The 24,248-nt window shown below is 40.3% G+C and overlaps 2 protein-coding genes and 1 pseudogene across 6 annotated transcripts in view; 1 reads left to right on the plus strand and 2 right to left on the minus strand.

Moving 5' to 3' along the window:
• Positions 1-12,995, minus strand: part of ADGRG7 (adhesion G protein-coupled receptor G7) — a 76,506-nt gene extending 63,511 nt beyond the window's left edge. Inside the window, exon 1 of the mRNA XM_055315927.1 lies at positions 9,180-12,995. The gene's annotated coding sequence lies outside the window, so the exon portion shown is untranslated. The remainder of the gene's footprint in view (positions 1-9,179) is intronic.
• LOC129503730 (tubulin epsilon chain-like) lies at positions 460-9,180 on the plus strand (annotated as a pseudogene).
• Positions 12,996-13,128: 133 nt separating the features above from the next.
• TMEM45A (transmembrane protein 45A) overlaps positions 13,129-24,248 on the minus strand; it is a 65,995-nt gene continuing 54,875 nt past the window's right edge. For all 5 annotated transcript variants that reach the window (XM_055315924.1, XM_055315926.1, XM_055315922.1 and 2 more), the window contains 2 exons: positions 17,968-18,113; positions 13,129-13,623 (listed from right to left, as the gene is read on the minus strand). In XM_055315924.1, the coding sequence (XP_055171899.1) occupies positions 13,530-13,623; positions 17,968-18,113 (240 nt within the window). In that variant the 3' untranslated portion in view covers positions 13,129-13,529. The remainder of the gene's footprint in view (positions 13,624-17,967; positions 18,114-24,248) is intronic.

Genomic DNA, 24,248 nt, shown 5'->3' on the forward strand with positions numbered 1-24,248 from the left:
TGTAAGCTGGTTTCCCTGAAGCTTCAGCTCTCTTGCCCAGGCTCTCATGCTCTTTTCCCCTCTCCCCTCTCCACTCTTAACTGAATATTCGAATGAATGATTATTCACCTCAAAGTCCTGTTCCCGGTGGGTTAAGAAAGATTTTATAAAAGAGGACACATTTAGGGACGCCTGGGTGGCTCAGTGGTTGAGCATCTGCCTTCGCCTCAGGTCCTGATCCCAGAGTCCTGGGATCGAGTCCTGCCTGCATCGAGATCCCCACAGAGGACTTCTCCCTGTCTCTGCCTGTCTTTCTGTATCTCTCAGGAATAAATAAATAAAATATTTTCAAAAAATAAAATAAATAAAAAATAAAAAAATAAAAGAGGACACATGTAAGCTGACTTTTTTCAACCCCCAAACAACTATATATTTCCCCTGTTGTCCATAATCTTCTATCAAAATACAGCTTCAGCGGATATGAACACGGCCTCTAACTTTTACCCCATCCAAGGATTTCAGAAAAACAAATCGATGTACCCCAAAATGGAAGAACTTAGAGGTAATGCTGCAGCAGCACAAAATAAACAAATGTGAATTCGTTGTTTCATTTGCTGTGAATAGATTTTTAAAAATCCATTTCTGAGATGTCTGCCTGTATATGCACAGAAAGTGTCTGGAAGGGTACATAAAAAAACTCTTCTTGCGAATCTCAGAGATCTAAGAAATGCATTTTTCATTTACATTCCTTTTGTGATTTGATGTTTTTACCTTATGCATTTAATATTTTTCCATTATAATAATAATACATCTATTATTCTTTCAAAAATAAAAGGAACCATTTAAAATTCATAATGTATAAGAAAAGGAAGTAGCTCTTATGAAGTGCCTAGAAGCACTGTGCTATTCATTTTCTGTATCTTTGTCTCATTTATTCTGTACGATTACTCACACATAACAGGTATTTTTGCCCATTGTATGAATGAGGAAATGAGACTTGGACGGATATTACTCTAAACAAGAGCTCCGTGGTTAAGGAAATTTGAGTGATATTAGTTTACACAATGGTAATAGTTTTCTTCAACTCTAGAGTTTCTTAGAGCCTTTAATATGCTCACATACATTGTGAATTGTCAAGTTTCCAATGTTGACCATAGAATCCTCTTCTCCAGAAGAATTTCTCAGAGATAGCAATCTTTCAGAACATGTTTTGAAGCCACTGCCTTCCATGATCATGATCAACCTTACTAGGTTGAGCAGAGTGACTGAAGAAACTGATCATGGGTCCCACGTCTGCCATATGGTGATGGTATTTTTCCCTGGTAGTATTTCAAATATTTTGAAGGGGCTGTAGTCTGGTGACTGAAAAACTGATTTTGGTGGTGCTCAGACATTTTCTTTTCCACACTCAATGGAAATGCAGGAATCCTGGGATGTCACAATGGCTGTAGCTTCTTAGTACTTTTATATTTTCATTAACATGCCAACTATCCAGCTAGGAACTCTAGAAATTTATGGAATAGAAGAAATCCTAGGCACAGATACTTAGATATTGACATTTATATAAGAGCATGAATTTGGTTATAGACAAATATATTGGCATCAATTTTATATACACACACACACATCTATCAAGATAATAAAAAGGAAAAAGAAAAGAACTCAACAGAGTATAATTCATTTATTTATTTGTTCTATTCAATGCAGACATTGTGCTAGGTACTGAGGATGATAGAGTGGACAAGGTTCCCGCCCTCACACAGCTTACACTCGGGAATGCCTGAATTTGTACTGACATTGTACATTGTCTCAAATTTGCTCTGTGACCCTGGACAAGCCACATAAACTTCTGAACTTCTATTTCCTCATATTTTGAACAACTTAGCTGAAGCCTTCCCTTCCTGAAAATTTCAGTCCTAAAGTCCATTGAAGAAGAACAAGGCAGGTGTCTATAGTAGGGGTAAAGAGGAACAATAGACCAGAGCAGATGTGAGAGCCCAATAGGGGAGGGCAAAGAGTACAAGAGAACCTCGAATGAGATGTCAATTCCAAGCAGAGTGACTAAGGCACCCATATGATAGGGAGGGGCGGCCTCACAGCCAAGGGGTGAGGAAGACCTTCAGGCAAGAGACAGCCTGATGTGGGAAATCAAAGCCAGGGCAGGGAGAGGAGGGCATTCCTTTACAGACCAAGAAGGGTCATGGGGGCATCTGCATGTGTGGGCTGGTCGGTCTGGGAATTCAGAGGCAGAGTTGAGTGAGGAGGGTGTCCAAGTGGAGCCTAGAATAGGGAGTCAGACCCCAAACAAAGAGTATCCACACATTGGCAGGGTGGGGCTGAAGATCAAAAATTAGTTCTACACAGGCTGATATAGGAATATCAGATAAGGAGATATCTGATAAGGATATATAAGGATACAAGGATAAGGATATAAGAATAATGAGAGCCAAGTTCTTTACTGTAGGAGAAGGGAATTACATATTTGGAAAGGGATAAAATTTGAATTCCATAAGAATTTCAAAACAGGTCATCAGAAACATGGAAAAAGAAAAGCTACAGAGGGCTAATTCTGACGGAAGCAAAATCCTTCAAGGGAAATGGCTATCAGATAAATGCATGAATACAGTCATGACCTTCTTTTTTAAGAAGATTATTTATTCATGAGAGATGCAGAAGCAGGCTCCATGCAGGGAGCCCAATGTGGGACTCGATCCCGAGTCTCCAGGATCACGACCTGAGCTGAAGGCAGCACTAAACCTCTGAGCCCCCCAGTCAAGACCTTCTGATCTCAGAAAGGAAAACTGTTGTCTGCAACAAAGTCAAGTATTTCAAAGAAAGGGGTGCGATATTACTTCTTACTGCTAATATTTGAACTAAATAACTTCCATTGTGCCTTGAAAAAATAGAAACTTTTTTTTTAAGATTTTATTTGAGATAGAGAGCAAGCAAGAGAGAGTGGGAGCACGGGAGCAGAGGGAGGAGAAGCAGTCTCCTCACTGAGCAGGGAGCCGGATGTGGGGCTCCATCCCAGGACCTCAGGACCACGACCTGAGCCAAAGGCAGATGCTTAACCAACTGCACCACCCAGGCATCGCCCCCCCAAATAGAAACTTAACAGCTTTGGATCAGACAAACATTATATGGCCTCATTCATTTGAGGAATATAAAAAAACAGTGAAAGGGAATAAAGGGGAAAGGAAAAAAAAATGAGTGGGAAATATCAAAGGGAGACAGAACATGAGAGACTAACAACAAAGGCCAATCTCAACTTCCCCACCTGTTATTCCTTAGAGATGAGCCTCTGAGTTTGGTTCTCCATTGGAAAACCTCCCAACAACGTTGGCCGCCCCTTCACTAGTGAAAACTCAGAACTGCTAACAGAGAGAAGCAGCAGTGATTCAGGTGTAGCTGGTACGTGCTCAGGGCTGATGATCAATGGTTTGAACAGGGCTGTGGTGCAGTGATCTTTGGGTAGAGGATGCAGGTGCTTTTCGGGGTAACCAAGTCCTGGAGCACACTGCACATGTGCAAACCGTCTGCTCTTTGGAATGCAGGCATCTCAAGAGGCCAAGGAGGGAGGAGGCTGGCCAGCCGTGGCCGTGCTTACCCCACTGAGCCCTCGGTGGCAGGACCACAGTCTTTCCTTTGGTAAATCAGAACCTATTGGTTCTAGGATAACACAGGACCATCCTGAGGGCTCCCCACCTATCCCTGGGTACTCTCGGTGTGAATGGTAGCCCCATCTCCCCTTTTGGGGACTCTGGAAATCATTAGAACCACAGCAAGGGGATGGACGTGGAGGCCACAGGTTTTCACTCTGCATGAGAATTGGGCAAAACTGAGAATGAAGTGTCTAGTTCTGCTTTCTCTTGCCCCAAAAGTGAGGACAGTTTTCTCCCAATATCTCTGGCAGTTTGAGCATCAAAATAAACAATGGTCTCACATTATAACCCATTAAATAAAATAGGAAATTACTGAATCTGAAACTCAGCGGGGGGGGGGGGGGGGGCAGCAACCAGTCCTCCAACTTGATGTCCGCTGAAGTTTAGTAACCGCTGTTCAAGAGGAGCTCTCCCAGAGCAAGTGAATCAAGTTTGCAGTAAACCAGCAAATGGCGAGACACTAAATGACATTTTTGTGTACTAGAACATTCCTTTGTTAGTGTTTATGGAAGTCTCATGGGTTTAAAGATTGCCAGATTTTCAGATGACCCTGCTCAAATTCACAAGCAGCCTATATTTCTGTCACCTGTGAAACCACTAATCTTCATTTTATCTTATTCATTTATTTAACCAGATTCATAATGAGCTTAAACCCCAAAACATCAAGACCTTCTGAAATCTCTTATTTCCCTACCTTCTGGACTATGACCCCAATAGAGAGCTAATTACACAGAAACCTGCTTACCTTACCTCCTGTGACACTAATAACAAAGGCCAATCTCAACTTCCCCACCTGCTATTCCTTAGAGATGAGCCTCTGAATTTGTTTCTCCATTGGAAAACCTCCCAACGACGTTTCCCCCCCTTCACTAGTGAAAACTCAGAACTGCTGACAGAGAAACCTTTGAATTCACCTGCTTATTAATCTAAACAACCCTACCCACCTCTGTTTCTACCTGGTCGCCAAAGGACAGCAGGGAGAAAGATATTGAAAAACCTTTCCTGGGCCAAAAGGAAGTCACCAGGTGTCTGACCTTTCTTTGTTACTGACCTTTCATACCTGACATTTGCCATATTATATTCAGCATACATTTTCCGGTTCAAATACATGCCTTATTTTGAAGTCTAAAACATTAAGCTTAAAACTGATTTTAAGCTTAAGTGTAAGTAAGTTAAGGTCATGAATGTATTCATTTTTAAAAATTTTTTTCAAGTTTTTAAAAATTAATATTTTTAAAAAATAACCCAAACTCTACCTCAAACAATGTTTGTGGTCTGACTCGTTTTAGGACGTCAACCTGGTTTTGTCTTAGGAGTTGTGTTGCCACGCCCTGACACCAGAGGGTAGCACTGTTGCTATTGTTTTTTTCTGTGGTTTATTATTTAGTATATCCGGTACTTGGCCATTCATCCAACCCAATCCGCAATGTGATTGTATTTGGAAGTGAGGCCTTTGGAAGGTAATCAGATAATCAGAGAGGGACCCTCATGCTGAGATTAGCTTCCTCTAGATGCCTTTAGTTCCCCAGGTGCCTCCAATGCTCTCCAGAGCCAGGTGTTCTAGATCTTGAGGGTCTTGAGGGTCTTGAGGGCTTCTTGAGGGCTGATTGCTCCATAGAGGAAAACCCAGCATCATTTTGTGAAAGTAATTCACTTAATACTTGCAGATGTTTGGTGCCTATGAAACTACAATGTGTGTCCATAGTAGATTCTGGACTCTGATTAATGTAACCCTGAATTAATTTCTCTGTGTTCCAGAAGATGAAAGAAAAGGAACTCTCAAATTCTTTTTTTAGTTTGAAGTTTACTTCTGCATCTTGCTCCAGAGAGTTTCAATTCCTCTCTTTGTCTCTTCTGACTTGTTCCTTCATCTTTCTTTTCCCACTTTCTCCTCATTTATATCTTCCCTTTTATATCCCCCAAATCTGAGCTGACAGCCACAGGTGTGTGGTTAAGATTAAAAGAAGAAAGAAGGGGATCCCTGGGTGGCGCAGCGGTTTGGCGCCTGCCTTTGGCCCAGGGCGCGATCCTGGAGACCCGGGATCGAATCCCACGTCGGGCTCCCGGTGCATGGAGCCTGCTTCTCCCTCTGCCTGTGTCTCTGCCTCTCTCTCTCTCTCTCTCATAAATAAAAAAAAATAAAAATAAAAGAAGAAAGAATCAGTCAATTATGGGTAGGTTGAGAGGCATAGTGTAGGAAAAGGTTTAATTTTCTTCTTTACCTTCTAAAAAGCCTCACTCAGGTGAAATGCAGACCCAGAATTTACAGGGAAAAATAGAGTCTCAGCCAAGAAGCACTAGTCCCATGTGAACACTAGACCTTCTGAAAATAGTAGTATGAAATCATAAGTTTATCTGAGGTGAGATAACTTGGCATTTTTTGTGTCCTACATAAAATTCCACTATTTTTATCTTGACAAGATAGTTTTCTGAATCCTAATTATCTCCATCTAGTATAATTATTTAATTATTAATTAATAAGTATTCATTAATTGTTAAATTAATTGGCATATATATATATATATATATATATTGTTTCTGGAGAACCCTGAAAAATACAGGGGGCATTTTGCAACAGACACCACGCATTTTCCAGATAAGATCCATAATCTCCAGAAAGTTTAATAATAGTGTATGATACTCAAGGAGTTTGTGATCTAGTTAGAGAGCAGGGATATAATGCGTTAAAGCACACCAAAGATAATAATGCAGAAGTCACTAGTTGGTAAATGATTTACTCCCTGAGTGTTTACCCTACATTCCTCCTTGAGGAATACTGGAATGACAAAATGACCTGTTATGGAAGCTTGCCAACCTGTGTGTGGCCATAAAACAGCATAAATGTATCAACCAAGACAAGTTATCAGCAGGTCTCTCAATAAGGTGAATACATTTTATAGCTGGTAATACAACAGTCGGGAGAGATAATATTTTCATGCCCGACATTTGCCATATTATATTCAGCATACATTTTCCGGTTCAAATACATGCCTTATTTTGAAGTCTAAAACATTAAGCTTAAAACTGATTTTAAGCTTAAGTGTAACTTAAGGTCATGTATGTATTCATTTTTTAATTTTTTTAAAGTTTTTAAAAATTAAGCTTTAAAAAAAAAATAACCCAAACTCTACCTCTAACAATGTTTGTGGTCTGACTCGCTTTAGGATGTGAACCTGGTTGTCCTAGGAGTTGTGTTGCCACGCTCTGCCACTAGAGGGTAGCACTGTTGCTATTGTTTTTTTCCTGCGGTTTATTATCCAGGATATTCAGTACTTGGCCATTCATCCAATCCAATCCCCAATGTGATTGTATTTGGAAGTGAGGCCTTTGGAAGGTAATCAGATAATCAGAGAGGGGCCCTCATGCTGAGATTAGTTTCCTTATAAAGAAGATAGTTGGGGGGAGACAATCTGTCTTGGCACCACATGAGGATACAAGCCAGTCTGCAAACCAAGGCCTTCACCGAACACCAGGTCTGCTGGTGCCTTGATCTTGGACTTCCCACCCTCCAGAACTGTAGGAAATAAATGTCTGTTGCTCCAAACACCCAGTCTATGGTGCTCTGTTGTAGCAGCCCAACCCAAGATAATGTCTGACCAGATATTTGAACAGAAACTTTGTGGCGAGCAGGGATGGGGGAGAGATGGTCTTTAAAATGAGGCAGGTCTATCTAAGAAGGACCTGAACTATTCACTATGCAGTAGTGTCACCTCTAAAGTGGAAAGAGCCCCAACTTTTGGTGTCAGAGGACTTAAATTCCAACATGGGCTCAGCCACTGATTGACTGCATGACCTTGGACAAATCACTAACTCTCTGTATCTGTGTCCTCACCCCTAGATAACCATTTGAGACCTACTTTATCTTAATAATATCTTCCTTTGATTTTTCTTTCTTTATTCTGTTCCTGTAGCTACAGGTTGAGAAGAGTTCCTTAGGAGTAACAGTAGAGAAAAAAGAAGTATGGTTGCTGCTGGTGGGTGGCCCAGGCTGGGAGTATGAAAGCAAGTGTGGGCTCGCCAGTGCCCTGATCTCACCGCACCACAGTGTGGTCGATGGTCATACAGGAAGGCCAGCCAGTGTGGAAACCAGATGGGCCGCTGCTTCTGGGATCCGGTGCTTAGGGAGCATCCCACGGCCAACCAGAAGGGAATTTATGACAAGGCAATAAGCAGCTTCTTTAGAAATGTGGATACCAGAATGGTTGGTGATGCCGGCAGTATTTTCAAGGGGAAAATTTGTTCTTTGAAAGCACGAGCTTTCTTGATGGACATGGAGGAAGCAGTAGTATGTGAAATTCTGCAGGGACCACTGAGAGGTGTGTTTGATAGCAAACAACTCATCACCGATATTTCTGGCGCAGGGAACAATTGGATTGTGGGTCACAAGGTTGTTGACAGCCTTTATGAAGAACAGATTTTAGAGAAACTCAAAGTTAGCAGAGCCCTGTGATTGTTCGTAGTCTTGTTTTTTGTTTTTTTTTTTTTTTAATATAATACATTCCATGGGAGGAGGAGCAGGATCTGGACTTGCCACACTTCTTTTAAAGGTGCTTGAAGGTGAATTCCCAATACTACATAGATTCATGACCTCAATTTATCCTTCTGGTGAGCATGATGTCATAACCTTGCCTTATAATGGCATCTTGGCAATGAAGGGATTTAATGAGCATGCAGACTGTGTGTTGCCCACTGACAACTAATCTTTATTTGACATCATTAGGAAAATTGACCTCATGGTGAGTTCTGGAGAGTTGGGTACAACTATAAGGCCAAAGAGTCTGGTTACTTCAAGTTCAGGGGCTTTTTGGAAACAGCACCAGAAGCCCTTTGATGCAATGAACATCGTTGTGGCAAATTTGCTGCTGAAACTAACAAGCTCTGCAAGGTTTGCAGGGCCCCTTAATATGGACCTTAATGAAATCAGCATGAATTTAGTTCCTTTTCCTTAACTAGCATTGTCTAGGGTCAAGCCTAACACCTCTACATACACTGGCAGATGTTAACATTCCTACCCAAAGGTTCAATCACGTGTTAAGATCCTTTTAGTAAAGATCACCAGCTAATTCAGGCTGACCCTAAACATAGTCTCGACTTTGCCTGTGCCCTTATGGTTAGAAGAAATGTACAGGTTTCAGAACTTTGCAGAAATACGGAAAGATTAAGAACCTCTGTGGCTTGTCTCCTGGAATCAAGAAGGCTGGAAAACCAGCTTGTGTTTGGTCCCTCTGGTAGGCCATTCCCATTATTAGCTCTAGCACATAACACATACATGAAGCCTACCTTCATGGAGCTGAGAGATTGATGAGCTTCTACAAGAAAAAAAGCTCATCTTCATCCTATGTACAAATGGAAGGGATGGAGGAAAGCCATTTCATGGAACTGTGTCATCTTTATTAGGGCTCACAGAGGAATATAACCAACTGGATGCCACGAAAAGCATGCCTGTGGAAGATTTACTTAGACTAAGCATAGCCGTGTAAAAAAGAAATCACAAAAATACGACTTTTCTTCATTTCACATTGTTTTTCGTCACCTTACCTTACTGTTTCAGAATTTTTGTGATTCCGAAAGCCCAGTTTGTGCTTTTCATATTAGAAAGCATGTTTGCCTTAAAAAGAGTGGTTTTCATTTCATCACAATTTGTTTATAGCAGTTTGTGAAATTAGTGGAGTCCTTGCACTTTAACTTTGAACACTTGTCTTCAGAAAATTCCCCTTTTCTAAAATTGAGAAAACAGAGTCCTTCAACATTTTACTTTATTTGTAGTCTCACATTCAGGCATTTATACAGTGCTAATCATGTCTTCAATAAAAATCTTATACAGGTATATTTGACTATAATTTATTTTTTTATATTCTGTTTAAATTCTGATTCTTTAAAAGCAAGTATGAGATGTAGTAGAAGAACAATATAAATACTTCTGTGTAATGCTCTCTGACTTCTCAGGGATAGGTTTTTATTATAACCATTAAGGAGATCTTGTTTCTTCTTTGGGTAACCACTTGTTTGCAGTCAAAAAGAATCACAATTTACATTCATTTTAACATACATTTGCATTAAATTATCTTTAACCATAATGCTTTTTATTAAACCAGTTGATTTTATAATAATAAATGTCCAAGTCTGTAAAACACACACATGCAAAGTATCGCTGTCTTTAGGGGATTATAAAATAGTAAGAAGGAAGAATTGGCTGGAACATGATCCGATGCCACTCTGGACTTAGCGCTGTATGAGCTTGCAGGCGGGGAAGAGTAGGATGAAGCAGTAGAAAAGAAAAAGCTTTGAACTGAGCCTCAAAGAATCTCCAGAAGATAAGCTTCAAGGAGCCAGGGAGGCAGGGTAGTTAATACAACCCAGATACAGAAATTACACATATTTAGGGGACCAGAAAAGAAGTCAGCCTGACTGGTCCAAGGGTTTTGTTGGACAGTACGACAGCATCCTGCATGGTGAATTATGCTCAGGTGAAGTGATTTTATTGGAGCATAATGCTAGTTACCTCGGACCTGATCTGAGAGGCAAAGGTGCCGGGGTCAGTTTCTCCTCGGAGAAGAGTGTTCCATTCTAATTGCCAAGCCTCTTGTTTACTTGGGTGAGCTTCTGTCTATATATTTTAGAACCTGTATGTATTTTAGCTTCAGACACAAATCATCAAGAAGGGATTATTTTGGATTCCACCCAAGCTTCTTACTTAAAGTCCTTAATCCTCCCTTAGGACATTTGAAAACAGCCAGAATTGCCCAAGTTCATGAGAGGTAAGAGGTGTTTTTCTCACCTCTATTTTAACATTTTGCATTAGTCATAGGAATTCCTCCTACAGCGCACGCACACAACTGAACAATAGTCTCCCTGCCTTACAGCAGCAGTAGGCTAAGAAACACTGACATCTAATCTCACGGCTGTTAGCTGAATTACTGACTTCAAAGAAAAGTGACCTAGAATTCATTAGGCTATCGCTTTAATATCTGTAAAAATTGAGTAGTCTTACCCAATAAGAAATATATTTTTCAAAGTGTAGGATAACATCAAGTTCAGAAGTCTTTATACTTAGAAGGAAATATATTTAAATATCTTTAGAGTTAAAGAATAATGAAATTCCAACAAGTGACATGACAGCCTGGGCGAGGGTGGTGGATTTTCATGAGTAGGTGGAAAAGACAGGTAATTTGAAGTATGACTCCCCCTCAGGACGGTGCCTTTCCTGTGCTTTAAAAGGCTGGGAGACAGCCCGAGTGGAGAGTCTGATGTAGTGACCATAGATAACAGGATTCAGCATGTGCCGTTAGGATCACTGCCAAGAATCCTATTCCATTCAGTGTCTGGATCCAAGAGCTCAAGGGGCAGACTAGATATTTCCCACAATGCCTGTCATACACAAATCACCTCCTTAACAGTAAGCCTATGTTATCATGGAAAGACTTAGAAGTAAGTGATGTACAAGGGGTAGTGGAAAGGGAGGTGGGCAGGGGGTTGGGGTGACTGGGTGACGGGCACTAAGGGGGGCACTTGATGGGATGAGCCCTGGGTGATATGCTATATGTTGGCAAATTGAACTCCAATAAAAAAAAATAATTAACAAAAAAGAATGAAGATTCTGAAGTCAGACTTCCTGGATTCAAATCCTGACACACCACTCCCTACCTAAATGACCTTGGACTGCTTTATTTAATCTCTTTGTGTCGCAGTTTTCTCACCTGTAAAATGGACAAATAAAATCTTCGAATGATTGAAAAAAATAAATAAAATAAAAAGGCAAGTTTTAAGGTTAAAAAAAGAAGTAAGTAATGTTGAAGAGATTCAAACTCATAATGATATTTTTGTGTTAAGAAAGAAATTATACACGTTTAGCACTATAGGCATTCATAATTTTGAAAATAATTGTGTCTCTGCTGATTGGTTTTGCAAGTCTAACTTACAAACGTTTAATTGAGTAACAGATTTAGGCTTGTGATTTTAAATTTAAATTTCAGTAAGTTTACTCACTGTAGCAGAACATTTAAGAACACTTACACATTGGGGCACCTGGGTGGCTCCGTCAGTTGAGCCCCCAACTCTTGATTTCAGCTCAGGTTATGTTCTCAGGGTGGTGAGACTGAACCCTGTGTCGGGCTCTGTGCTGGGCATGAAGCCTGCTTAGGATTCTCTCCCTCTCCCTTTGCCTCTCCCCTCCCCACTCAAAGAAACAAAAACAAAAACAAAACAAACACTTAGTTTCTCCATATTTTAAGGTTAATATATTAGATTTGCAAGAATAGCAACAACTTGGAAAGATTTGTCAGTTAACTGAAGTTTCCTTCTGGAAGAATTTCAAAAATACTTAATTCATAAATAGAGTTTAAGATGTTTAAAGGGAAATCTAATTATCTGAATGTAAAATTGTGCCCTAACATCAAAGTCTCCTTAAAATCGAGTGTTTATATTTGCAAGACTCAATATTTATAAATTGAACTTAAAATATAAAAAGGATTAAGTTTTCCCATTTTTACTAGTTTAGTCCAGAAACCCAGTCACCCTTATCACTGCCCATCTCTTGAAGTCCCTTCTTAAGCTTAGAGCAAAAATCTCCCCTCACTGCCATTTACATGGGGGAAAATCCCATCTTCTCTCTCTCTGGAATTCACATTAGACAGAATATAGGATTTCTGGATCTATTCTCCATGTGTATGAACTTTTCTTTCATGTTTTTATCTATTGAGTCCTCGAATTTGGGGAGAATTCTTCACTTCTCAGTTTTATTTTCATGGTTCCTTAGTCCCCAGCTACTTCTGCACCACCCTATGAATCCACATCCCAAAGACAACCAGTAGAGCCTCAATTAATGAGCCCAGTAGTGACAAAATGATGAGGAGTACACCACAGTGGTCATGACCCAACTTCTCATTTCAACAATAAGATGCAAGTTAACGCAATCAGAGGCTGCACTGCGCATTTCCAAGCAAAGGAGACTGGAGGTTACAGAAATTACTGAGGTGTTGGAGTCACATCAACAGCCAATGTTGATATTGGACTGAATTATATACAAGAGTTTCTTCACTTTGTGACAAGTGAAGCACTAGATAGCCACAAAGGAAGTTTGACAAAGGCTTAGGAATCGAGACCCCAGGGTTTCAGAGTTGAGATAAAATATGAATAAAAATAAGGAGGGCACCTTTTCCCACTCCTTCTTTGGTAAAGGCTTCATAAAGTTACAATAGTGGTGTTCAAATTTATTGTTCATGTCAAGGACTACAAGCAGAGAGCCTCAGGCTGTGGACTAGACCTGAACTCAATGTTCTCCCACTGAGAACTCACAGAACTCATTTTTCTTGTCTTCTCTAAAAAACTGTACAACTCAGGACACTTGCTGGCTACTTTCCTCAGGGGACATCTCGGCTACTACAGAAGGAGATGTCTCACAAAAAGGAATTTGTCACACTGCTCCTTCTTCATGGTGCAAGGGTGATGTACAGTTGAAGTGAAAAAACAAAGACTTAAAGTGTCTGTATCAAGGTTCCTGCATTCATTTATTTCTCATTGCAGCAACAAGATAAACAAGTATAATTCCATGTCAATGAGTTACAAATTGTAGTAAGCCCAGGAACCTTGAAGATATCTATAAGGCAAATAAAACACTTTTCCTTAGTGTGGACATTAACTTCAGATGATCACTCCAGGCCCCAAAAACCATGACCAATGTGCAAAATGCATTTATCATCCAAAGTACTTTCAAATCTAAAAATAAAATATTCAAATTCAAATGCTTTAACCAAACTGGAAATACAAACAATATACCAAGAATCATCCTTAGCCTCTTGTTCTCCAAGCAAAAGATCAAGAAACAAGATCATGAGCAAAAAAAATCCCCCAAAAAGAAGTTCACCCAGAAAGACTAGATGCCCATCAAAATCACATCTCTTCTTCTGATTCTTGTTCTCGCTCAGCATTTTTCAGGAGTCCAACCTCCGAGGGGCAGAACCTCATAAGTCGAGATTTAACCAACCTGAGGAGAATAAAAGGCATCTCAGATGTTATGCTGTTTAATAAAACTCCAGAACAATGTGTTATGCTGTTTAATAAAACTCCAGAACAATGTGTATCTATAATACAACAAACTCCAAATTATCTATGCAAATGGGAGAAGCAACTCAAAAAAGAAAATCACTTTTATTTGGCTTTGGAGCTACCTGAAAACTTTTCATGGATTAAAGCCGGGTATAAGTAAACAGATACAGTACAGCTTTTAAATGTATAAACATGATTGTTTGATTAGGCATCAGAAAATGCCTCATTATTCATAGCTTTGATCATTTCTAAAGCAAACAAGAGAATCTCTGGGCTGCAGCAAGCCCAGATGAAATTGAGCTCAGTGGAGAGAGAACTTTTCCAAGTCCACACCTAGCTATATATTGCAAAAAGAAGCCCTCTCTCATGGAAGTGCATGAAGGCAACCCCCTCCCCATGGCAAGCCCCATGTCAAGTCTGGTCCAACTTGTGCCTTCAGAGGGGTGCTTTTGTGCAGGCCATGGACGGCTCAAGTGCATGTGATGGTCCATGTAGTGATCCAGGACAAACTAAGGAATTGGAAGAAGTGTCCTCCACCTTTGTGATTGTATCATAGATTAAGAGATCTGTAGGTCTAGGAGAAGCAGTGACATAATTTTTGACACTAGAAGATATGAAGGTTCTTAGTGGCAGAAACTCAGCACTTCCACTCTCCACTTCTCTGATGGAACAAAAACTAAGCAAAGCTTTTCCTGTGCATAGTTATTTGTAAAGACATTGTATCACGACCATATCAATAAAACATAAATTCCAAAAATACGTAGGAAGACACAAACAAGTTCGATACGCCAAATCATCAAAATCATTCTCATTTTGTGAAACACTTCACCTGCCTATCTGCATCCCTTATTTTCTGCCTCTCTTCTTCTTCCAGTGAAGGTCTGGCTTGCCCCTATGAATATCCAATGACTTCACTTGTGCTCTGGATCCTACTAGAATATAAATTTCATAAGAGCAAAGACCTTATCTTGTTCAGTGCCCTAATGCTAGCCAGAGCCTAGAACAGCGTCTGGTGCATAACAGTGGCTCAGAACACATTTGGTTAATCAATGGTCTTTGGAGCAATCTGCAAGAGTCCATATAACTCACGTATTCATAGAGGTTAATTCTTCAGTCACTTTCAGCTCAGCATTAACTCCTCCAATATACAACTGAGTGGTACCAATAATGACTATTGACTCATCAAGATCAAGGAAGCCAATCAAAATAATTTGCCTTGATTATTAATTGACTATTGATGTTGCTCCCAATGTCCTCAGTTCTCCAAGGCACTGTTCTTGTGAAAGACCAATAGCCTTAAATAAGTTAAAGGATGGGACAGTGTTTACATCATTTTTTAGATCCACACATTTATCTCTACATTGCACAACCTCAATACATGCTAAATGAAATGGGTTAACTGTTAATTCATTAATTAGATGCATTCCTGATGGCTCTTGTGAAAAATAAAACAAACACATGGCAACTTATTACAAATTAATTGTTAACCCAGACCCTAGTGACTCCTCCTGTTTCCCACTCCTCCTTTCTGGGTTGTGTCTGCTGTTGCTATACGCCGCCAGCCAAGCTGAGGCATGTTCAGACTCTATCCGAAGCCTGTAGCCCTGGGTATTGGCACATGCATAAATGGCTGCTGGAGACAGATGAAAGGCTGGAATGATAAACAGGAAGTACAAATAATTGCTAGGTCCTGGAATGATGTTAGTCCAGGATACTAAGGTTAGGATGTATCTGAGCTTCTGCTCCTATATGTTTTCTTCAGTCAATAAGAGAAAGAGCAGAGCCAAGACTCTGGGTGAACTTCTAGAGTCTATTTGGAAATCTAACTTTCAGAAGCCTAACCATCATATGCCTGGAATTTGGTCATCTCTATTTTATTCTTTGAAATGGCTCCCTGAATTCTTGCTTGGGAAACCAGCCTGAAAGTGGGAAATATTTCTCTACCCATAGAGAGGGGCTTTTGAAATAGTCCTATGAATAGTGATGTTTCAACATGAAATACAGTAGAACGTCTAATAAAATTTCCAAACAGATAAGTCTCTCCTATGAGTTATTTGAGAACTGCAGGTATGGGGCTGAAAGGGGCAACCTTTGAACCATTGTTCTGGAAAGCTGGGAAGTAAAACTTTATTTCTCTGAGATTTGGAGAATTGTGGTTCCACAATACAGTTTTGTTTCCATGGCAATCTTTGCATTTTGTCAAATTCTGATATAATGCCCTGAAAAATCCATCACCTCTGACTGAATTACAAACTACTCTACAGTCAAATCCTGAAAGATAGATTGTCAAAACTCCTTATGATTACAGAGCTGAATTAGCCTGCCACGTGACCTCACCAAAAGTCAGTACTGAATCCTTATAATTTTTAAGTTATTGCTTAAGTTTCTATCAACATACCTCACAACATGAGCTCTTGTTCTTATATTTCCAAGAGCAATATGAGAGCAAAACTGAAAAGCATCTGAAACATATTTCATAAAGGAGATGGGTATTTGATTTGGATATGCCAGGTAGAAGGCACTAATGGATCAAAAAGGTAAAGGTGGAAAAAATAAACATGGAGTTTCTGGTTTCTAGAAAACTGTAAGTGGATAAGAGAGGTCTGAAGCCTTTTGAAACAGGAAGAGACAGTAGTCTTCTTTTGGCTCTGGAAGGGAGCTGACGTGAGCTAGAGAGGCTCCTTGAATGCTGCCATTATTCTTGGAGGTTGCCCAGCCCCTAAGGAGATGAGGCCCAGATGTCAGCCTAGAACAACAGAGGAAGAAGCCAAGTTTCACTCAATGGCAGAGCCAGTCTTAACAGCCATGCGCATGCTTTGGGGGAATGAAATAGAACTAAGAGAAATCTAATGTAGATCTCTAGAGGAGGTGAGTACAGATCAAAGTAAACTGACTCGACTCGAAGCTTAGCAGAGACATCTGGGAGCTAGACAAGAAAATAGTTCTCTTATTTAGAGACCCAGCACCAAAGCTGCTTCAGCAGTGGAGCTCAAAGAAGCACAAAGCAAGAGAGGTGACCTGAGAGAGAAGAGTAGAAAGCTAGTTTTTGAAGAGGCTGAGACCCCACTGGACCTAGAAGCAGCTACCACATTTTAGGAATCTAGAGAACCTACTAGATGTATACTGCCCAATATGGTAGTCACTATGCATATACAGATATGCACTGTATGCAGCACTAGGCACATGTCAAGTGCTCCATAACCACATAGTCAGGTAGCTCATGACCACCAAAATGAAGACTGCAGATATAGAAGATTTAAGTCAGTGCTGCAGTCTGAAAAATTAAGTGTGGAGCCTGCAGGCCTAGTAGTTGGAATCAGCCAGGCCCGTTGCAGTTTGGTATTAGCAGCCTTACAGACAGGAACAGTGTTCAATTCTTTCTATTTCTTCTCATCCTTCAAGCTAAAGCTTAATTCTCAACTGAGACGAAGCCTCCTCTGGGTTCCAACAGTGCTTTGTTCTTCTACTATTTCCACCTATTCCACTGTATCTAAATTGTCTGTCTCTCCCCAAAGGGCCTGTACCTTATGCATTTTGTGATACAGAAGGAAAAGGAGGAGAACGTGGAAAATAATAAAAAGAACAAGAATAACAAGAAGAATAACCTCTGCTGTGCCCTTATTATCTCCTAAGCAGTTTAAATACATATCTCATTTAGGTACTATTATTTTTCCCATTTGTAAACAACAAAACTGAGACTTTATGTGTTCACGCAATTTGCCCAAAGCCATACTGATGAGAGGTAGTAGAGCTAGGAATATGTGTTTTGTCAATCTGTTATATTGCTCTTCATCCATTGTGAAACATTTCATCAGGGTCTAAAAACATGATTTTTCAACTGAATCTTACTGTTAGAAATATTAGAGTAAATGTGAAATTAATCATGGACTCAAATTTGATGGGATACATGAATGTTGGTTTAAAAATGACACCAAGCTTATGAATTGCTATGATTGATGTACATGTGGGCAAATGGAGGGCTCCCTGCAGGGATGGAGAAGACCATCTGGAAAAGGAAACAGCCTATGCAAAGACAGGAAGGCCCAGAAAAGTGTGCTGAGGGGTGGCACATAGGTCAGAGACACAGCTGAGACACTTCTGAGTGAGTCTAATTTTAAACCAGCGTTTCTTCTTTCAAGGGGGGAATTGCTAGGTTTGTAGGTAATTCTCTGGTACATTACCCTGTCTTACGGAATACTAAAGAATGAAGTTCCCTTTTAGGTCTCAATGATCATATACCAAGGAACAGAATTTATATGAACAAAAAAAATCACTAACTTACCAAGTGACAAAGGCATAAATCATTCCAACGACGACCATGTTTAATGCATAATGCCAACAAAAGCATATGGTAAGAAACATAACGTTGTTATGATCCATTGTATCCCATGCAGGACCTCCACTGGGGGGATAAAGGACAAAACCAATCTGTAATTTAAAACAAAAAGCACATATTAAAATAATCAGCCACATTCCCAACGATAGTACATTTCAAAATGGTTGGTTCCAAAATTAATCTTAACTACGGTAACTCCGATTATCTGAGATGCCACAGATAAGACATCAGGCCTTACTGCCTGCTTTAGTTACAGATAGCATCTACCAGGTAATATTTTTGGAAAAAATGTTAAGGATATTTGAAGATCAATTTTCAAAATATGAATAGGAATCATCTCTATGGATTAGCAGACTTTGAGAGAATGTGCCAGGTTTCTCAGTTGTGCAGTTTCACTCCATTATTTCAACACTAGGGTACTAAAAGGTTTCAAAATAAATAAATGCTCACAGCTAACATCATATTCAACGATAAAAGACTGAAAGCTTTTCCCCTATGATCAGCAACAAGATGAATAAATATCTGGCATAGGTAAATTCATGGAAACAAAAAGCAAATTAAGGGTTTTCAGAGACTGGGAGGAGAATGAAAGACAATGATTGCTTCAGGGTCCTGGGCTTTCCTTCGAAGGCAATGAACTGAATAGAGGTAGGAGTTGCTCAATATTATGAATGTACTTAAATGGCACTGAATTATATATTCTAAAACAGTTAATTCTGTTATGTAAATTTTATCCCAACAAAAAATAAGATGATAGATACATAGAGAGAGAGAGAGAGAGAGAGAGAGAGAGAGAGAGATGGATGGATGATGGACAGATGGGAGGATGGACATATGTCAGATCTCTAGAACAAAATGAAATATAATACCAAGATAATTACATGAATAATTGTATGAATGTCCACCATATTGGCTAACTACATGTCAGTTACAGTGCTTGGGAGTTTTCCTTAAAATGGCCCTTAAATGAGGTATTAGTATCCCATTTTAATGTATTATTGTCTTTATTCTCCAGATGAGAAAATTGGGTGGCTTCATAATTTTCCCAGGATCACATATCTAATAAATGAAATGTTATAGGAACAAAAAAAAAAGCATTTAATCCATAAGGTTGAGTGAAACTTTAATTCCATTTCTGTTTGAAATTTCAGGGATCCCTGGGTGGCGCAGCGGTTTGGCGCCTGCCTTTGGCCCAGGGCGCGATCCTGGAGACCCAGGATCGAATCCCACGTCGGGCTCCCGGTGCATGGAGCCTGCTTCTCCCTCTGCCTATGTCTCTGCCTCTCTCTCTCATTCTGTGTGACTATCATAAATAAATAAAAATTTAAAAAATTTTTCAAATAACATGAGTAAAAGGAAAAAACAAGACTAAGGCTTTAATCACTTGTCATTTCCCATTTTAAAGGATTCCCTTTAGTTGGAAAGAGAATTACCATTTGTACCACCTGCTAGATGTACTGCTGTGTGTAGGGCATCTTAACCTCATTCATACATAAACTTCACAATATTTCTGTCCTCATAATAACTTCAAGAATAAGATACCTTTATCCCATGCTTCTCATGCCTTCCTCTTGCAGCAACTCATGAAAGGTGGCAGAGAAATTATGTCATGTAAGTATCTATTAGGAAGAGTCGAGTGTAATGTACTATGCACCAGCTCCCCAGTTCCTACCTAATGGTCCTACCAATGTCCTCCCAATGCCATCCACCCAACCACTCCGGCTTGGGGAGTGATTTGCTATAGCTCCCAGAGGTAAGGGTTAGCAGTTGTTGTGGGTCATATTGTGTGCCTCCAAAAGGACATGCTGATGTCCTAGCACTTGGTGCCTGTGAATGTGACCTTATTTGGAAATAAGATCTTTGCAGATATCATCAACTTGAGATGAGGTCATACTGGATTAGAACTGGCCCTCAATCCAATAACTGGTGTCCTTTTTATGGAAGGCCATGTGAAGACACAGGGACACAGAAACACACAGGTGTGATGTGACTATGGAGGCAGAGGTTGAGATTACACTGCCATACACCAAGGGATGTTAAGGATGGCTGGCCACTCTCTGGGAGCTGGGCCCCCAGGAAGGAACCAACATGCTGACCCCTTGATTTCTGGACTTCTGGCCTCCAGAACAGTGATAGAGATAGATAGATGATTGGATAGATTGGATAGATAGACTGGATACATAGATCAGATAAGTCATCCAATCTGCAGGACTTTGTTATTGTAGCCCTAGGATACTAATATAGGAGCTAAGACCAAAAGAGGGAAAGGAGTATCACTCATCCTAAACCTCAAGCCCAACACATTGGTGGCTCTCATCCATCTTTCAAATCCCAATTCAACTTTACCTGCCCCTGGTAAAGCATAGAATATATAGTGTACACTCATGTGATTAACAGGGTAGAAGCAGACTCCAGATCCATGGCTGCCTGACTACAGTCCCAGGGACTTCTTCTTCCACGCACTAGGCACAATTGTGTTTTGGAGCTTCTAAAATAAATATCTTAAGTCACCTTCATTGGTCATCACCAATTCTACCAGTCAGGGGTTTACTGTTTTATAACAAAAAGAAAGAAAAGAAAGAAAGAAAGAAAAAAGAAAGAAAGAAAGAAAGAAAGAAAGAAAGAAAGAAAGAAAGAGAGTTGAATACTTCTCATTGCTAATCTCCTTGAGACCCTCAGAGCCTGACACTGAAAGCTAAATTCTTAACCAAAGACCACTGTGAAGACTATGAACTCAGTTAATTGATGTGATTATTTTGAAAACATTCCAAAGTCATTTCAGGCTAAAAGCAAGTGAATTAGGAAAGCTGAAAAACAATGGCCAGAATGTGCCACAGCTCATTAAATCGTCCTTTAAATACAGAATCAGCCACTACTCTTTCATTGGCTGTTCTAATTTGCTTCCTAATGTAAAATTCCAACCAAAAAAAGGTCTGAAAAAGAATTTTTTCTTGCTGTATCTTCTAGGTCACTCCTGAACATCTGTTTCTGACTAGTTTGAGCTTCCTTAATATTACATTTAAAATGTAAATAACTATCTTCTCTACTGTACAAGCAAGCCAGGGCCCCATTTCCTATAGGGAGTTTGAATTTCCTAGCATTCTAGGTCTTATTCTCTAATCACTTATTTCAACACTATTAGCCTTTTTTTTTTTAAGATTTTATTTATTTATTCATGAGAGACACACACAGAGAGAGAGAGAGAGAGAGAGGCAGAGACACAGGCAGAAGGAGAAGCAGGCTCCTTGCAGGGAGCCCAACGTGGGACTGGATCCCGGGTCTCCAGGATCAGGCCCTGGGCAGAAGGCGGCGCTAAATCGCCACCCGGGGTGCCCTCAACACTATTAGCCTTAAACGAGAGTTTGATCTACCATTTCAGACCTCAGACCACTACCACTTAGATCTTTGGACATCTTTGAGTAAACTTTTATCTTTCTTAAAAGCAAAACAAGGCTGAATTTTTCCTTGGGCTCAGCCATCTGGGAAGTCGTGGGACGAGTCCCCCGAGCAGTTAGCGAGGGTGGGTGGGTGATGCCCCAGAAGTGACTGTTCCAAGTAATGGGAAGCAAAGACAAAAGTCTTCCTCCTCCTCTGATCATCTCTGGGCCTTGACTCTGACAATGATGGGAGGCAACTTGGAAATGACAAAGTGCAAAAGTGAGCTTCAGAAATCTTCTCCCACGGGGCGCCTGGGTGGCTCAGTCAATTGAGCACCTGACTCTTGATTTTGGCTCAGGTCATGACCTTAGGGTCATGATATGGAGCCCCCCCCCCCAACTTTCCCACTCCCTGACCAGGGCTCTAAGCTCAGCGGGGAACCTGCTTGAGATTCTCTCTCTCCCTCTCCATCTACCCCTCACCCCCAGCTGACGTGCATGCATGCTCTCTCCCCCTCCCTTTTTCTCTCAAATAGATAAGTCTTAAAAAAAGAAAGAAAGAAAGAAAGAAATATCCTCCCACAAAGAGTCTCAGAGAAACCATGATTCATGGAATGAATGGGCCTGAAGAGTATCTTTTTTTTTAATCTTTTTCTTTTTTTAAATTGCATAATATGCATAGGTTTTTGTGGAGAGCAAAATGGAGTCTCTCATGTCAAGCAAGGGGCTGCGTCAAGCAATGACACAAGCAGCTAAGGTACGGAAGCAAGGAGATATCGCCAGGACTAATGTCAGCTGACCCCCCAGAGCTGAGAACAAGCTGAACCAGAGAGGACTGCAGGGACCCAAAACGGATGAAATCCCTTTCAAAAGGGAAGGGTTTGGGCAGCAAACTATCAGACTCTTCAGACCTGCCCTTCTATGTCTGACCCCTTAAAAAAGGCAACTGCCAGTGAAGGCTCTGCCCGAATGATCTCCGGGCAGAACCGAGAACCTTCACTGCTTGAACATTAAAAGCATCAAGTGCCCCAAGCTGACCCGGCCTAACTGGAGGCCTTATCTCAACCGAGCACCCACAGACTGACTTCACCTGTGCTTCCTCAACTCCTCCCCCTTCTGTGGTCTCGTTTGTCGTGGGGCTTGTCTTCTGTCCTGCTCTGTGCACTCTGTGTAAGAAGGCAAATTTAACCACATGGTGAAATGTCCTTGAGTTTGGAATCCTGAACCTGCTTTATAATTGTGATTTAACTTTGCTTTATAATCGAGTAAAGCTGACACTGTAGACAGACACAACTCGTTTGTGCTCATGACAGCTTTTGAGAAAACATATGTGACTGTAATAAGGGTCAGGAAGGAAAACGTTTTTATAGGTTGGGAGTGTAATTCCCTCTAGGTTGACCTATTAGTCCCTCATTTATGTATGACTTAGAAAAAAATGGCCAAGCTGAACATTTGCTTCATTCATTTCGCATCTCCTTATTTAGAATTGCAAGAGCCTAGGTGTGCTAATCTGTCTGTATGTTGTGCATGCACTAGGATTAACCACCTGTGGACAAGTAGAGAGAAAATACAGTGAAAGGCAAGTCACAATGTCATATTATCAGCTTAAGGCACAGTTTTGGCCATAAAATTCATATAGCACACATAGCATCAAAATATCAAAAGCAGAATGAATTAATTCACCTTCGTCTCTAGACATTTTTGTTTCAGAGGAATCTGAGGGGAGAGGGAGGTTCTACAGCTAAACCTTCATTTCCTGCCAGTGTGCGTGTTTGTATTGGTATTAAATGTTCATTTTCCTTTAGGCCTCCAAACGTTATTTAGTCTAGCCTCCAGGTAAAAAAAGAAACTAGTCTAGACATACTGATAGATGGAAAAGATTTTTAAATAGTCACAGATTTACACCCAAAGATTTTAACCTCATAGGTCTTTCCTAGAAAAGCTTTTGGTAAAATATGAAAACATTATTTCTCTGCCAAAAGGGACGACATTAGGTCAGCCTGTTCTCAGTTGTGATAGCCCATGCTTTTTTCCTCAGATTCTTAATCATTAATTATTAATGGAACACTAATTCACTTCATTAATTCTACTCTTTATTATTCCTTTTTTTTTTCTCTCCTTGAGTTTCCCCTTTTGTTCTTACTTTCTACCTTCTTTATTTAAATATTTAGCTCTTTGGGATGCCTGGGTGGCTCAGTGATTGAGCATCTGCCTTCAGCTCAGGGCATGACCCTGGGGTCCTATGATCGAATCTTGCATCAGGCATCCTGCAGGGAGCCTGCTTCTCCCTCTGCCTGTGTCTCTACCTCTGTGTCTCTCATGAATAAATAAATAATATCTTTAAAAAGAATAAATATTTAGCTCTTTAACAATACTTGATTTAGTAAATATATGTAGAATCCTAAACTCAACAAAGACAGCATATACCCTCTTTCAAATACATGCAACATTTACTACCACTGACATTGGGCTATGTCCCCAAAGGAAGTCTCAGCACAACACATTTCAAAGAGAACGTATTCTCTGACTATGAAGCAGAAGCTGAAAATGAATAATAAAAATAAAAATAACATCTTTGGAAACTTAAAAGTGCACCCCTAGTTAACTCACAAATTAAAGATAAAAGCACAATGGAAAATGCAACATTCAAAATTTCCCAAGAGTGAAAAGTACCGCACATCAAATCTTAGGGGGGCAGTTATAATGTGTAGATGGCCAGAGATGTATTTCTTTAGCAACAAGAAAGACTGAAAGAAAATGAGCACTAGGGATCCCTGGGTGGCGCAGTGGTTTGGCGCTTGCCTTTGGCCCAGGGCGCGATCCTGGAGACCCGGGATCGAATCCCACGTC

Source organism: Nyctereutes procyonoides, unplaced genomic scaffold (genome assembly GCF_905146905.1).
Source record: "Nyctereutes procyonoides isolate TBG_1078 unplaced genomic scaffold, NYPRO_anot_genome, whole genome shotgun sequence".
Taxonomy (NCBI): Eukaryota; Metazoa; Chordata; class Mammalia; order Carnivora; family Canidae; genus Nyctereutes; species Nyctereutes procyonoides.